At 41.5% G+C, this 12,202-nt stretch overlaps 1 protein-coding gene across 2 annotated transcripts in view; it reads right to left on the reverse strand.

Moving 5' to 3' along the window:
- The window catches only part of LOC131971589 (plexin-A1-like), a 409,823-nt gene that overhangs the window by 125,152 nt on the left and 272,469 nt on the right, over window positions 1-12,202 (reverse strand). For both annotated transcript variants that reach the window (XM_059333098.1, XM_059333099.1), the window contains one exon: window positions 1,651-1,747. In XM_059333098.1, the coding sequence (XP_059189081.1) occupies window positions 1,651-1,747 (97 nt within the window). The remainder of the gene's footprint in view (window positions 1-1,650; window positions 1,748-12,202) is intronic.

The following is a 12,202-nucleotide window of genomic DNA, read 5'->3' on the forward strand; positions in this document are numbered from 1 at the left end:
TGGGAGAGACTGCTGCAGGAGGACTGTACCGCCGCTTGTGAGTGCTTTAGGATAGGCCGCCGGCAGCCCCGTTTAGAAGAGTAAAACCAAGTCTCCAACCATCTCCAATAACACCAGAAAAAGTGGCTAGATTTGTCGCGAGATCGCTTTTTGGAGAAATAGTCGCTAGAGGGATCTGAAAAGTTGCTAAATCTAGCAACAAAGTCACTAAGTTAGCAACACTGACTTCTGCCTCTTGAGACAATGTGGTATTACAAGACAGGCCGGGCCAGGGCTAGCTGGTTAGCATGCTACTTTCATATAGATCTTTGACATGAGGTCAAAACTCTGCACTACACTCTGTTGATGATGCTATTTTTAGAATGCCAAATCTTACACATTGCACCTTTAATGTTATTTGCAGAATTTCTTGCCAAGCAAAATAAATGCTGATACTGGTGCTGGTGAATACAAATATAAGCCTTTATTGCTCAGTTGAGTACTTATCTGATTAGGAAAAGTCATCAAATCAGTCCAAAATGACAGTATGGGATCCATCTACTTGATTGCACAAAATGTGATTATTTATTATGCTGTGGCAGCCACAATATTTCCCCATCACAAGCTGAACTCAGGACGTTTATAATCCCCGGAGAGGATCTTTTAGTACAGACAGACTGAAAATATTAAAAGGAGCACATTTTAAACAAAATAACACAGGCAGAAGAATTAGGTCATGACCGATAAGCAACTAATTTTCAAGCAATCTGCAAAAAGAACTGCGTGTGTGACATTTATCAAAATGAGGTCAGATAGAACACAAAGGATGTGAGATTAAAAACGTGCACGTGTGTCATCTGAAAGAGTGAAACGAGCGGTGAAGGGAAGAGAGGAAAAGTAAAAAGGAGGATCCAGTGGGTTAGTTAATCTGACTCGAGACATGCAAATTCGGAGCAAAACACTGTATGACACACTCGAGAGCAAGACTTATATTATCTTGTGTAATGGGACGTCTAAAACCATTAGCCTCCACCACCCAATATATTACACTTGATGAAGAATTTAGAATTGGTAATTGTTTTCCACTTCATGCACAAATAGCGATTAAAAATAATAAATGCCATCCCTCCATGTCGCTTTCTGTTTTTCTTTATCAATCCCTTTATTCTCATCTAACCCCCCCACACCCATTACATTACATGGTGCATTTATCAACCTGTCATCCATCCATCCTTCTTCTCCTTCATCCCTTCTTCTTCTTCTGCCTATTGGTTTCTCCATTTGTTTATCTTCCTCACTAACATCCATCCCTATTAATTTCTGTGTTGGATGTGTGTTTGTTATCATCTCCATCCATCAATCACTCCCTCTTTCTGCTTCTCTTTTATCCCAGAGACAAGAATAGTGTTTTTTTTTTCTTTTCTACAAAACGGATGCTACACTTTCACCTTTCTCCCTGATGGCTGTCAAAAATGAAATTACAGATTTCTCATGAAGGTGAGGAGAAAAAAAAACTGCACACAAAAAAACGTTGTTGCTTCACAGAAAATCATTACAGACGGATAAACAAGCGGGGCAGATTCCAATTTTTTTTTTCTCCCCGAGCAACAATGCACCACCAAAATGAGAGTTGGCGGGGAGGAAGAGGAAGAGGAAGAGGAAGAGTCCTACCTTGAATGTTGAACGGGTTGTCGATGACAAAGTTTCCATTCCACACCACAGACAGGTCGACTGGTAGGTCGCTGATGTCACCGCCCTCGTAGTCGTACTGAAACGGACAGAAACAGGAGAAAAAAACAAGGCGTGTGTGAGAAATTGTTGATTTATAATGGATTTCAATGCAAATTGGGAATTGTATGAGATGTCGTTTCATTTGCATAGTGATTCGCCCCGGCTTGTTCCTTGCTGACAGTGATACAGCCCGGGCATGAACACATGCATAAATCCATATTCACCCAAAAAAAAACCCAGACATATTTCATAAATACACATAGAGATATAACAGATGGGTTACAGCTGAATGGGCACGGGACGAAGGCAGGCAGGATAGGAGAGGAGATGAGGGAGGATGGAGGGAGGAAAAGATGGAGGAGGAGAAGTGGTCAGAGAGGTGAAAGCGGGCTGAAATCCGACAGTTGTAGACGTGTGAGAGGACCTTATTCATTTAGGCATGAGCTAAGTGGTGGGATGAGGGCGAGGGAGAGATAAGATGCGGAGCGGTGTAAAGTGAAATTGGCATTTCCAATTTGCTCCCTGACACACTGGATTTGATAGACGGGACTCGACCATCCCATGTGGGCAATGGGGCCTGAGACACACACACACACACACACACACACGCACACACACACACACACACACACACGCACACACACGATACAGGCAAAACTTTTCTCCACTCTTATCTGATTCTCAACCGTGAACCAAACATATCAAAACAATGAATGAGATACTAAGAATTGCTGATGCTATTCTCAGTGTAGAAAGAGTAAACATTTGATGTTAGGCTGTTGTAAGTGATTATCACAGATGTGTTTTTTGTGATCTAGCAGAGAGTGATAACAGTACAGCACTTCACACGCAATAAAGTTGAAGAACGAGTTCAATGTATTGGCTCCATCTACCATCATAAGCCATTCATCGTGCGGTCCCGCAAATGTCCCACTATATTGCCAGAAAGATCAACAACAAGCACAGGAGACTCTGTGCACAGTTAGCGATGCAGGTTTGTTTACAACAAGCACCGGACACTCTGTATACAGTTAGCATGCCAAATCAAGTCAAATCAAAATCAAATCAAAATTACTTTATTCATCCCCAAGGGGAAATTCAGATTGTTTACAACAAGCACCGGACACTCTGTGCACAGTTAGCGATGCTGGTTTGTTTACAATCAGCGGCTGGCGATGTGCTCTTCCCTTAAAAACGACCCAATAGGTCATTCATACAACGATTACTTTAACCACCTCAACACCAAAACCCACCAGTGGGTTGAAAAGCAAAGTGCCAAGTGCTTCGAGTTGATAGATACTTTGAACATCATATGGTTGACTCCAGGTCATCCAGGGCCGTCCAAAAGTGCCCACAGTACTTTACATCAACAAAAGCTTTATAGCAGTAGCATCCATGTTTATTGCCTATTTTGCAAGGCTGTAACAGAGACGTGCAGACATGGTGCTAACAGACTGAAAGCCTTCTCGAAAACAACAAACTGCATGGCTTGTCTGTGTACCAGCAAAGTCGATAAACTCCTGATATACATATAAACCTTTATCAAAGCACAACATTATTTCATGTCAGTGGTTTCAGTTCAGCCCAAAGCCTCGAGGAGAAGGCGATGAAATAAATGGATGAATAGAAGAAAGGGGAAGAGCATAAACAAGGGGGGAAAGAAGAAGAAAAAAAAAGGAGACATTGTAAGCAGCCACAGAAGAAGGAATGTGGGAAGTCTGGATCTCTATTGAGACAGTTGGGAAGCTGAGAGGAACAGAGACCATTGAAACCATTGAGACCACAGGATTCTGGGAGGTCAGCAGCTCCGGAGCAGAGGGATTCAACCCAAACACTCTTTGGCCACAAAGGAAAAGGCTGATTGCTCTTATTCCCTTCCCACTAGCTGAGCATGAGCCTGATCCATCACACATGAGGTAGGCTGTTGACTTTATTAGCATCACCATTACGTCCCACTGTTTAAAGGCCTGTGTATGGCAGCTTCAGCCCCAGTAAAACCACAGGACCCCGACACACACAGACACACACACTCTGTGGCCTGGCCCCCATTAAACTTTAAGGGTTTCAGACTTGTCTGCCGTCACCAAAACACTGGGTGAGCTTGTTCCCTTGTCAGCCCCTGCCCACCCTGCTGCCCGCCACATCATGCTTTATTCATAGTGTCACATGGTTTAAAACGCCGACACAAACCACACTGTGACACCATAAAGTCACACGGGGCACCACCAACTCACCCACCAACTCACTTCCAAGGCACACTTTGGAGTTACAGCCAAGTTTGACACCAATTTATGTACTGACAGTCAGCAAAAGATGAGGGAAAAGATACAGGAGAGGAGACGTTGGAGAAAGATTATGGACTTTAGGATGGAACTTTTAACTGCTCTTAATTGTCTTTTTCTTTTCTTATTCTATGTTTTAACTGCATTCTCAACTGCTGTATGTTTTTAATGAAATTCTGTTTCTTTACGGTGAGCTGAAGGCAAATTTCCACCATGATGGATAATAAAAATGTATTGTATTGTATTGTATTGTAAGTCAAGTTAAGGTAACAATGCTTTAGGACTAAACTACCACTTAAACCTCAGGTGTCACATGCAACTGCAAAGTGTAAAGCCTTACAGAAGACATTCGATCTGGTAGTTTTTTTCTATAAATGAACAAGACTTGCAATGGTACCACTCTACTCAATTTCTTTCTATTTTGGTTTTTCATATGCCAAAGTTGTGGATAGTACCGGGTACCTGGTAGTTGTGTGTGCTTGAAAAAGCACACTATATGCTATTCAACAGGCTTATTCCTGATTTTATTATTCTTCTGTTTCTTCGCATGTCGCACATACAGTAAAAAGGTCATGTTAAGCGTGCTATGACTTTTCTAAGGGTTTCGGCAAACAATTTTCAAGAACATGCCAAAAAAATCCCGCAGTGTTACCCTATGGAGAGGCTAGAGTGATGACATCATTGCTAGAGTGTAGATGGAGGGGAAAATTGTTTAAAAAATACATTTGGAAACTGTGCTCGAGGAGGTAGATGCCACTCTACAGAAATAATTTATATTTAACATCAAATTGTCTTGAAGAAGATTTTTTACTAGTGATTGAGACTATAGTGTTTTTATATTGAAATGAATGGACATAAATGCTTTTGCAACCTTCGCCAGCACCCTCTGCTGGGATTTTTGGTAGAATGCAGCTTAAGGCACTTCCTGGTTTAACTCCCTGCTCAGACTCGGAGGTTGCCGCCTGGCCAAACTTCACGCATTTCAGTCATAAACTGTATATAAATAGTCAACTATCTCCTACTGGCTTTACGTCCATCCCCATCTTTGTTTTTTAGAACCGGAAGGGAGGAGCGAGGGGTGAAGCTGCCTGAGAACCGAGGACATTGCACTCGCCGTGTCAATAAACCTGTCAATCACAAGATAGCCACGCCCCAAATCATTCCCTGCTTTATCATCTTTTTCCTTCTAAATGAGGCCATTATTTACCAAACTTGACATCTGGAGCAATGATGGATAAATCTTATGTAAAAGACATATTAAAGCCAGAGCAAGGGGACATTCAGTTGAGCATCCATTTAAGAAAACACTTTGTTAATAATGTATCACAGTGGTTTTGTCATTCATAGAGTTATCACTCTACTCTGACCTCTGGAATTTGAAATTTGAAATTTTTCCCTGATGAGATTAAGAAGTAAGAGTTGCTCCTGAAATCAGATGCAGGCATGTTGCCACTAGGGTTTAATTTTGGAGGACAATGCATCTTATGCATCTACTTATGCACCAAAACTTCCTATGAAGTTCTTATCAACAATGAAGTGATATTTCGCCCGGGGTTACTGTCATCTTCTATTACTTCATCGTCTCAATGGAAGTATGCTTGGAGTTTTTTGATGGACAGGAGTCTAATTTTGGAATGAAGCTCTGCATTGCTGTCTCTCTCAGACAGCCTCCCTTTGAAAATGACAGAAGCTCAGACATCATGATTAGAACTGTGGCATGAAAGTAAATCTAATTATAGAACAGTGCTGAAGCCATTACCTCTACTTGAACCTGTCTTTACGAAATGGCAACATTTTGGAGGATCTGTGTTTGAATATCAAGTGATTACTATCACAGAGTGAGGTGCTCTAATGGGGCTATTCTCAACCTTGGGGTCCCGGTCCCAATCGGGGTTGCGAGATGATTTCTGGGGGTCTCCAAATCATTTTGGAAGTCAGCTCTGTCTCCACTGTGTTAATGTGTTCATGTGTTAACGTGTTTTAGTCTTTGTGGTCATCTAATATCTTTTTTTGGTCATTTTGTTTATTTTTTTGGGCCAATTTGTGTCTTTTATTGGTCATTTTGTGTCTTTTTTGGTCGATTTGTGACTTTTTGTGGTCATTTTGTGTTTTTTTTTTTTTTAGTAATTTTGTCTTTTTTAGTAATTTTGTGTCTTTTTTGGTCATTTGTGTCTTTTTTTTGTCATTTTGTGTCTTTTTTGGTAATTTTGTTTCTTTTTTGGGCCATTTTGTGTCTTTTTTTGGTCATTGTGTGTCTTTTTTGGTCAATTTGTGACTTTTTGTGGTAATTTTTTGGCTATTTTGTGTCTTTTTTTAAAAATCATTTTGTGGTCAATTTGATACAATTTTGTGTCTTTTCTGACAAATCCCAAAGTATCAAGTTGTTACTTTCCAAGGAGTCTCTGGCTTGAAGCTGACTGTTACACACTCAGGAGGTCAGAATGGACCTTTAAACCGAGAGCAAAGGACTTAGATTAAAAGTAACAATCGAATATAAAAAAATATAAAAATGCACAGACAGAGAGATGTTTTAGTTGTTGTCTGCACAAAGGTTTGAAAGCATTTGCTATCCAGATAGTTAGTGCACATCAGATCTTGTTGACTGCTCATTCTCAGCCTTTTACACTGATAATCTTAATAATGTATCTGGCCATGTCTGTGAAAGTGAGTATTCCTGTTCCTCTGGAGAAGGCAACTGGGAGGGCAGATCCACAGTTCAACCAACATGCGATGGGTTGTAATCTAAGTGGAACTAATGAGCATGTATTTCTTAAGATGATGTCAAATGTCTGAACAGAAAATAACGATAAAAATATCCTAGAAACCCACGCCAGCTTCACCTCACTGTTGCTTTGACTCGCAGGCTGAAAGCAATTGGACACTTTACTGGAAATCATCCTTCTTTTCTAAACTCTTGGGTTAATGAGAAATGTTCTTTTGTTTTTATGATTTATTATCCATGCTCATGTTTTTCCCATTTCTTACATTTAATTATGCTCATGTCTCTCAGCCGTCCCACTCTGGGTTACCTCTCTGGCCTCCATGCAGGATTTCTAACATACTAGACATTCCTTTGGACGACTGGTGATTAAATGTGGGGATTTTGGTCCAACCGCTTAATTCATTACAGCTTTACAACACTGCAACATTAGGGCTGGGGGATATGTTTATCTCCTGATTCAATACTATCAGAATATATTAGCCGTGTTTCCTTTAGGATGAAAAGTGGTCACCGTTAGCCTGTTAGCACATACACACTGTACTGCTACAGAGCTAACTGTTAGCCTGTTAGCACATACACACTGTACTGCTACAGAGTTAACTGTTAGCCTGTTAGCACATACACACTGTACTGCTACAGAGCTAACTGTTAGCCTGTTAGCACATACACACTGTACTGCTACAGAGCTAACTGTTAGCCTGTTAGCACATACACACTGTACTGCTACAGAGCTAACTGTTAGCCTGTTAGCACATACACACTGTACTGCTACAGACCTAACTGTTAGCCTGTTAGCACATACACACTGTACTGCTACAGAGCTAACTGTTAGCCTGTTAGCACATTCACACTGTACTGCTACAGAGCTAACTGTTAGCCTGTTAGCACATACACACTGTACTGCTACAGAGCTAACTGTTAGCTTGTTAGCACATACAGTTTGGAGGTGTTATTATTTAATAGTTTTCCCCCCGAGAGTTTAGTTAGTTTTCCCCCCATATCTTAGATTAGGATTTTTTATATTTAGTTTTAGTGTAGATAGATTCAGTGTTTATCCTCCCTTGGAGCGACTTTTCTTTGTTTAGTTTTTACTCAGTCAGGTATTTCAAAGTCCTTTTCTTTCACTCTGTGAGGATTTACGCTGCGAGTGACGTCTTTTTTATTCTTCTTCTGCCCACGTGGGTCACTTCAGGACCATGAGCGGTTCACCCTAGAGTCTGCTATAGGCCACATTTAAAAAGGTATGTGAACAGCAAAAAAAATCTGAATTGAGCATTAAAAGCTGCAGTCTGAATGAAGCCTAATTGAAGAGCTATTGACTGCCATGTCACTGACTGTTTCTCTGATCTAAAAGTGGTGGAACCAGTGCTGTTAAAGAAACTCTGTATTGTTGGACCCTGTGGGTAAAAGTTGCTCCCCCCGCTGAGAGGCCTTTCTGCTGGCCTGCCGTCCTCACTGCCCCCCCTGAGCGCCCCGAGCTGCTGGAGATGAGTAATCAGACTCATTACTGAAGCCTCTGGACACATCCTCCATGTCACTGACTGTAATTAATCTACCTGAGCCAACTCCCCCCCTAGGGAGGAGAGGAGAGGAGAGGAGAGGAGAGGAGAGGAGAGGAGAGGAGAGGAAAGGAAAGGAAAGGAGAGGAGAGGAGAGGAGAGGAGGGGAGGAGGGGAGAGGAGAGGAGAGGAGAGGAGAGGAGAGGAGAGGAGAGGAGAGGAGAGGAGAGGAGAGGAGAGGAAAGGAAGAGGGAGGAAAGGAAAGGAAAGGAAAGGAAAGGAAAGGAAGAGGGAGGAAAGGAAAGGAAAGGAAAGGAACGGAACGGAACTGAACTGAACTGAACTGAACTGAACTGAACTGAAAGGAAAGGAAAGGAAAGGAAAGGAAAGGAAAGGAAAAAAAGGAAAGGAAAGGAAAGGAGGAGAGAAGAGGCAAGGAAAGAAAAGGATAGGATAGGATAGGAAAGGAAAGGAAAGGAAGAGGGAGGAAAGGAAAGGAAAGGAAAAAAGGAAAGGAAAGGAAAGGAGGAGAGAAGAGGCAAGGAAAGGAAAGGATAGGGTAGGATAGGATAGGATAGGAAAGGAAAGGAAAGGAAAGGAAAGGAAGAGGGAGGAAAGGAAAGGAAAGGAAAGGAAAGGAAAGAAAGGAAAGGAATGGAACGGAAAGGAAAGGAAAAAAGGAAAGGAAAGGAAAGCAAAGAAGGAGAGGAAAGGAAAGGAAAGGAAAGGAAAGGAAAGCAAAGGAAAGGAAAGGAAAAGAAGGGAGAGAAGAGGACAGTTGGGTGCAAAGAGCAGATATGGGGAAAGACGTAAAAAAGTGAAATTAGGAAAGGAGGAGAGGAAATGAGAGCTGGTAAGGGAGGAAAAAAGTGGAGACAGAACGAGAGAGAGAGAGAGAGGAAAGGAGAGAAAAAAAGAGAAAAAGAGCAAATGGGACATAAAGTAGCAGAGGACAGTAGAAGGAAGCAGCTTTTAAACAAGGAGGCGATAAGGGAGAAGAGACGTAGAGAGACGAGGAGGAGCAACGAGAGGGGACCAGGGAGGAGAGAGGGAGGCGAGGTGACACGAGGAGAGAAAAGGAGAGGGAGGGGAGGAGGCGGAGGTAAAAGGAGGAGGAGGAGGTGTAGAAAGTACAAGGTGAGCACAAAGCCGTCCCTGGCCTCATTACAGTAACACAGCAGCCTGGCTCGGTTCATCCGTTATCTGCTCCTGCACTCGTTTATTCTCCCGCTACATGAATCGTCTCCATGGATTGCATGTCCCCATGGATTGTATGAATAGATATGGCCTGTGTATGTGTGTGTGTATGCATGTGTGTGTGTGTGTGTGTGTGTGTGAAAAGTGCCGATGTTAACAAAACAGAGCAGCTGGCTGGTGAGGGGGGGCACCGTCAGGTAGAATAACCGAGCAGTGTGTGTGCATATGTGTGCATGTGCAGGTCACCCTCAGGTAATTAGTCATGTTGAAGGATACCTGAGTGTGTGTTAAAAATACACACACACACAGACACACACACACACATACATACACACACACACACACACATTTCAGTCCATTTTTCAGTTCAGTTCAAAAATGCTTTTGCTTTAATTGTAATTTTTGCGCTTTTTACTTTTCTTTCTTTCTCAGCTATATCTGCAGTCAGAATGAGTTATTTTCTCTATAGAACGTGTGCACACAACTACAGTAAATACTATGTGCATGCAGTGGCTGAGAGTACCTACGTACAAGTACTCGAGTATAATTTTCAGGTACTTGTACTTTACTTGAGTATTTCCATATTATGTAACTTTATACTTCTGCTCCACTATTTTGAGGTAAAAAATTGTACTTTTTACTCCACGCACTCACGCACGCACGCACGCACACACACACACACACACACACACACACACACTCCCCAGGGGTTTGGAAGCCCAACGTACAGCAGACATATGGAGATTCTCCACAAGTACCTAAGTACATTTACTCAAGTACTGAACTTTAGTACAATTTTCAGGTACTTGTTCTTTACTTGAGTATCTCCATTTTATGTAACATTCAAAGATTTTGAGGATTTTGTGTGTGTGTGTAAATCCCCAGTAAGAACGAGTCGAAGCGGCCCAGTCCTCCTGCAGCAGTCTCTCCCAGCTGCAGTCATAGAGCCAGAGGGGATGTTAACCCCTTAGGGTCCAGTCTGCAAATCGCACATGTGTGAAGTCGCTGCTGGCTGGTTTACAGTCAGAGTCTCTTTTAGGTCCCTTTAGCCGGTCCAGAGGCCGAATTAAGGAGGAGGGTTGAAATTGTAACAGAAGACAGAGCACTTACAGTTCTAAACATATTTAGGGTGTTTTTTACTCACTTTTTGTCTTCCCCACAACATTATTCCTCTCTCCTACAGCGTCCATTACAAGAACATGCACATGATAAATTATGCAAATGAGGCGATGGCGTCATTTAGCGACTTTTTGGAGCCAATAGCTACTTTCCTTACTGAGGAGTTGGCACCACTGCTGAAAAAAATTCAAGGGGAAACACTGCAGGGCGATGCTAAGAACCAAGTTGGACCACGTCGTCCCTGCAACTCTCTATCATTACTCTGTATTCGCTCCAAAATGAAGTTAGTCAGTGGTACATAAACTTATTTTAAAGTTGGCTGTGTAGCAGAAAAACACATCCCTGTTTGTTCTTTACATGAATCATGTTTGTGAAAGACAGGAAAAGTCTAGACTCCAGCAAATTTGAGACCAATTTGTGGATTGTAAAAACAAACACAAGCAGTCTGTCATCCTCCCAAAATGTAGTGTTGCTGCTCACAGCAGCCCCAGAAACATGCACTTACAGTGGGAAGTTCACACACACACACACACACACACACACACACACAGAGTGTTTGATAGCCAATGTGTGTCAGTGTAATAAATCATGTAAAGCAGGTTGCTGGTTGTTGCTGATGCTACAGTCTCCGTCTGCTCCACATGATTAGGAAGAAGATCATGTGGAGAATCTCCATATGTCTGCTGCACGTTGGGCTCCAAACCCCTGGGGAGGACGTGTGTGTGTGTGTGTGTATGCTTTCTTGTACTTCCTACATAGTGAGGACCAGAACACGTTTTTAACCAACAGAGTGAGGACATTTTTGCGAAGTGAGGACATTTCGGCTGGTCCTCACTTCTTTAAAGGCTTTTTTTTTTTAGATTTCAGACTTTGTTTTAAGGGTTAAAGGTTACATGATAATGATAATTAACTGAAACTGTATTGTGTGGTTACGTTACAAAACTAACTAAAATTATAGTGAAAATGTCCTTCGTTTTCGTCTTTGTCAACTTTTTTCATACATAATAAAGATGGGTAAGACAAAGAAAATAAAGGCAAAATTTACTGTGACCTCTTTTAACCCTTTATCGGGCTAAGAACCGTATTTGGTAACTTCTGTGGGTACCAAAATGGGGTCCCCATGTCTCTCTGTTTGGTTGTAAAACCACATGGATTTCTTCCAGCTAATCAGCAATATCAATAGTTATATTTAGAGAAAAAAGTTGCAAATGTACTAGCTTAAAGTGGCAAATCTACAAGAAAAAAGTTGCAGATTTAAGAGATTTAAAGTGGCAAATCTGCGTAAAAAAAGTCACAGATTTACGAGAAATAAGTGGGAAAAAAGCAACTTTTTTCTTGCAGATTCACCACTTTAAATCTCATAAACCTGCACATTTTTTCTCGTAGATTTGCCACTTTAATCTTGTAAACTTATTTCTCAAAATATTCCACCCCTCCCCGGGTCCGTATGTTTTGGTTTTTTTTACACATTCTGGCTGTATGTAATATCCTCCAATATTCTCTAGGGTTGAAATTTGGAATTTACAAGTATTTCAATGAGTGTCCTATTAAGGGTTAATCTCCTACCCAACAAATACCCCAATACAAAAAACTAAAACTAATAAAAACTAAAGCATTTAAAAAAAAATAAATACAAAACTAAAACTAGCAAACTCACTCTAAAACTAACTAAA

This window comes from Centropristis striata, chromosome 5 (genome assembly GCF_030273125.1).
Source record: "Centropristis striata isolate RG_2023a ecotype Rhode Island chromosome 5, C.striata_1.0, whole genome shotgun sequence".
NCBI lineage: Eukaryota > Metazoa > Chordata > Actinopteri > Perciformes > Serranidae > Centropristis > Centropristis striata.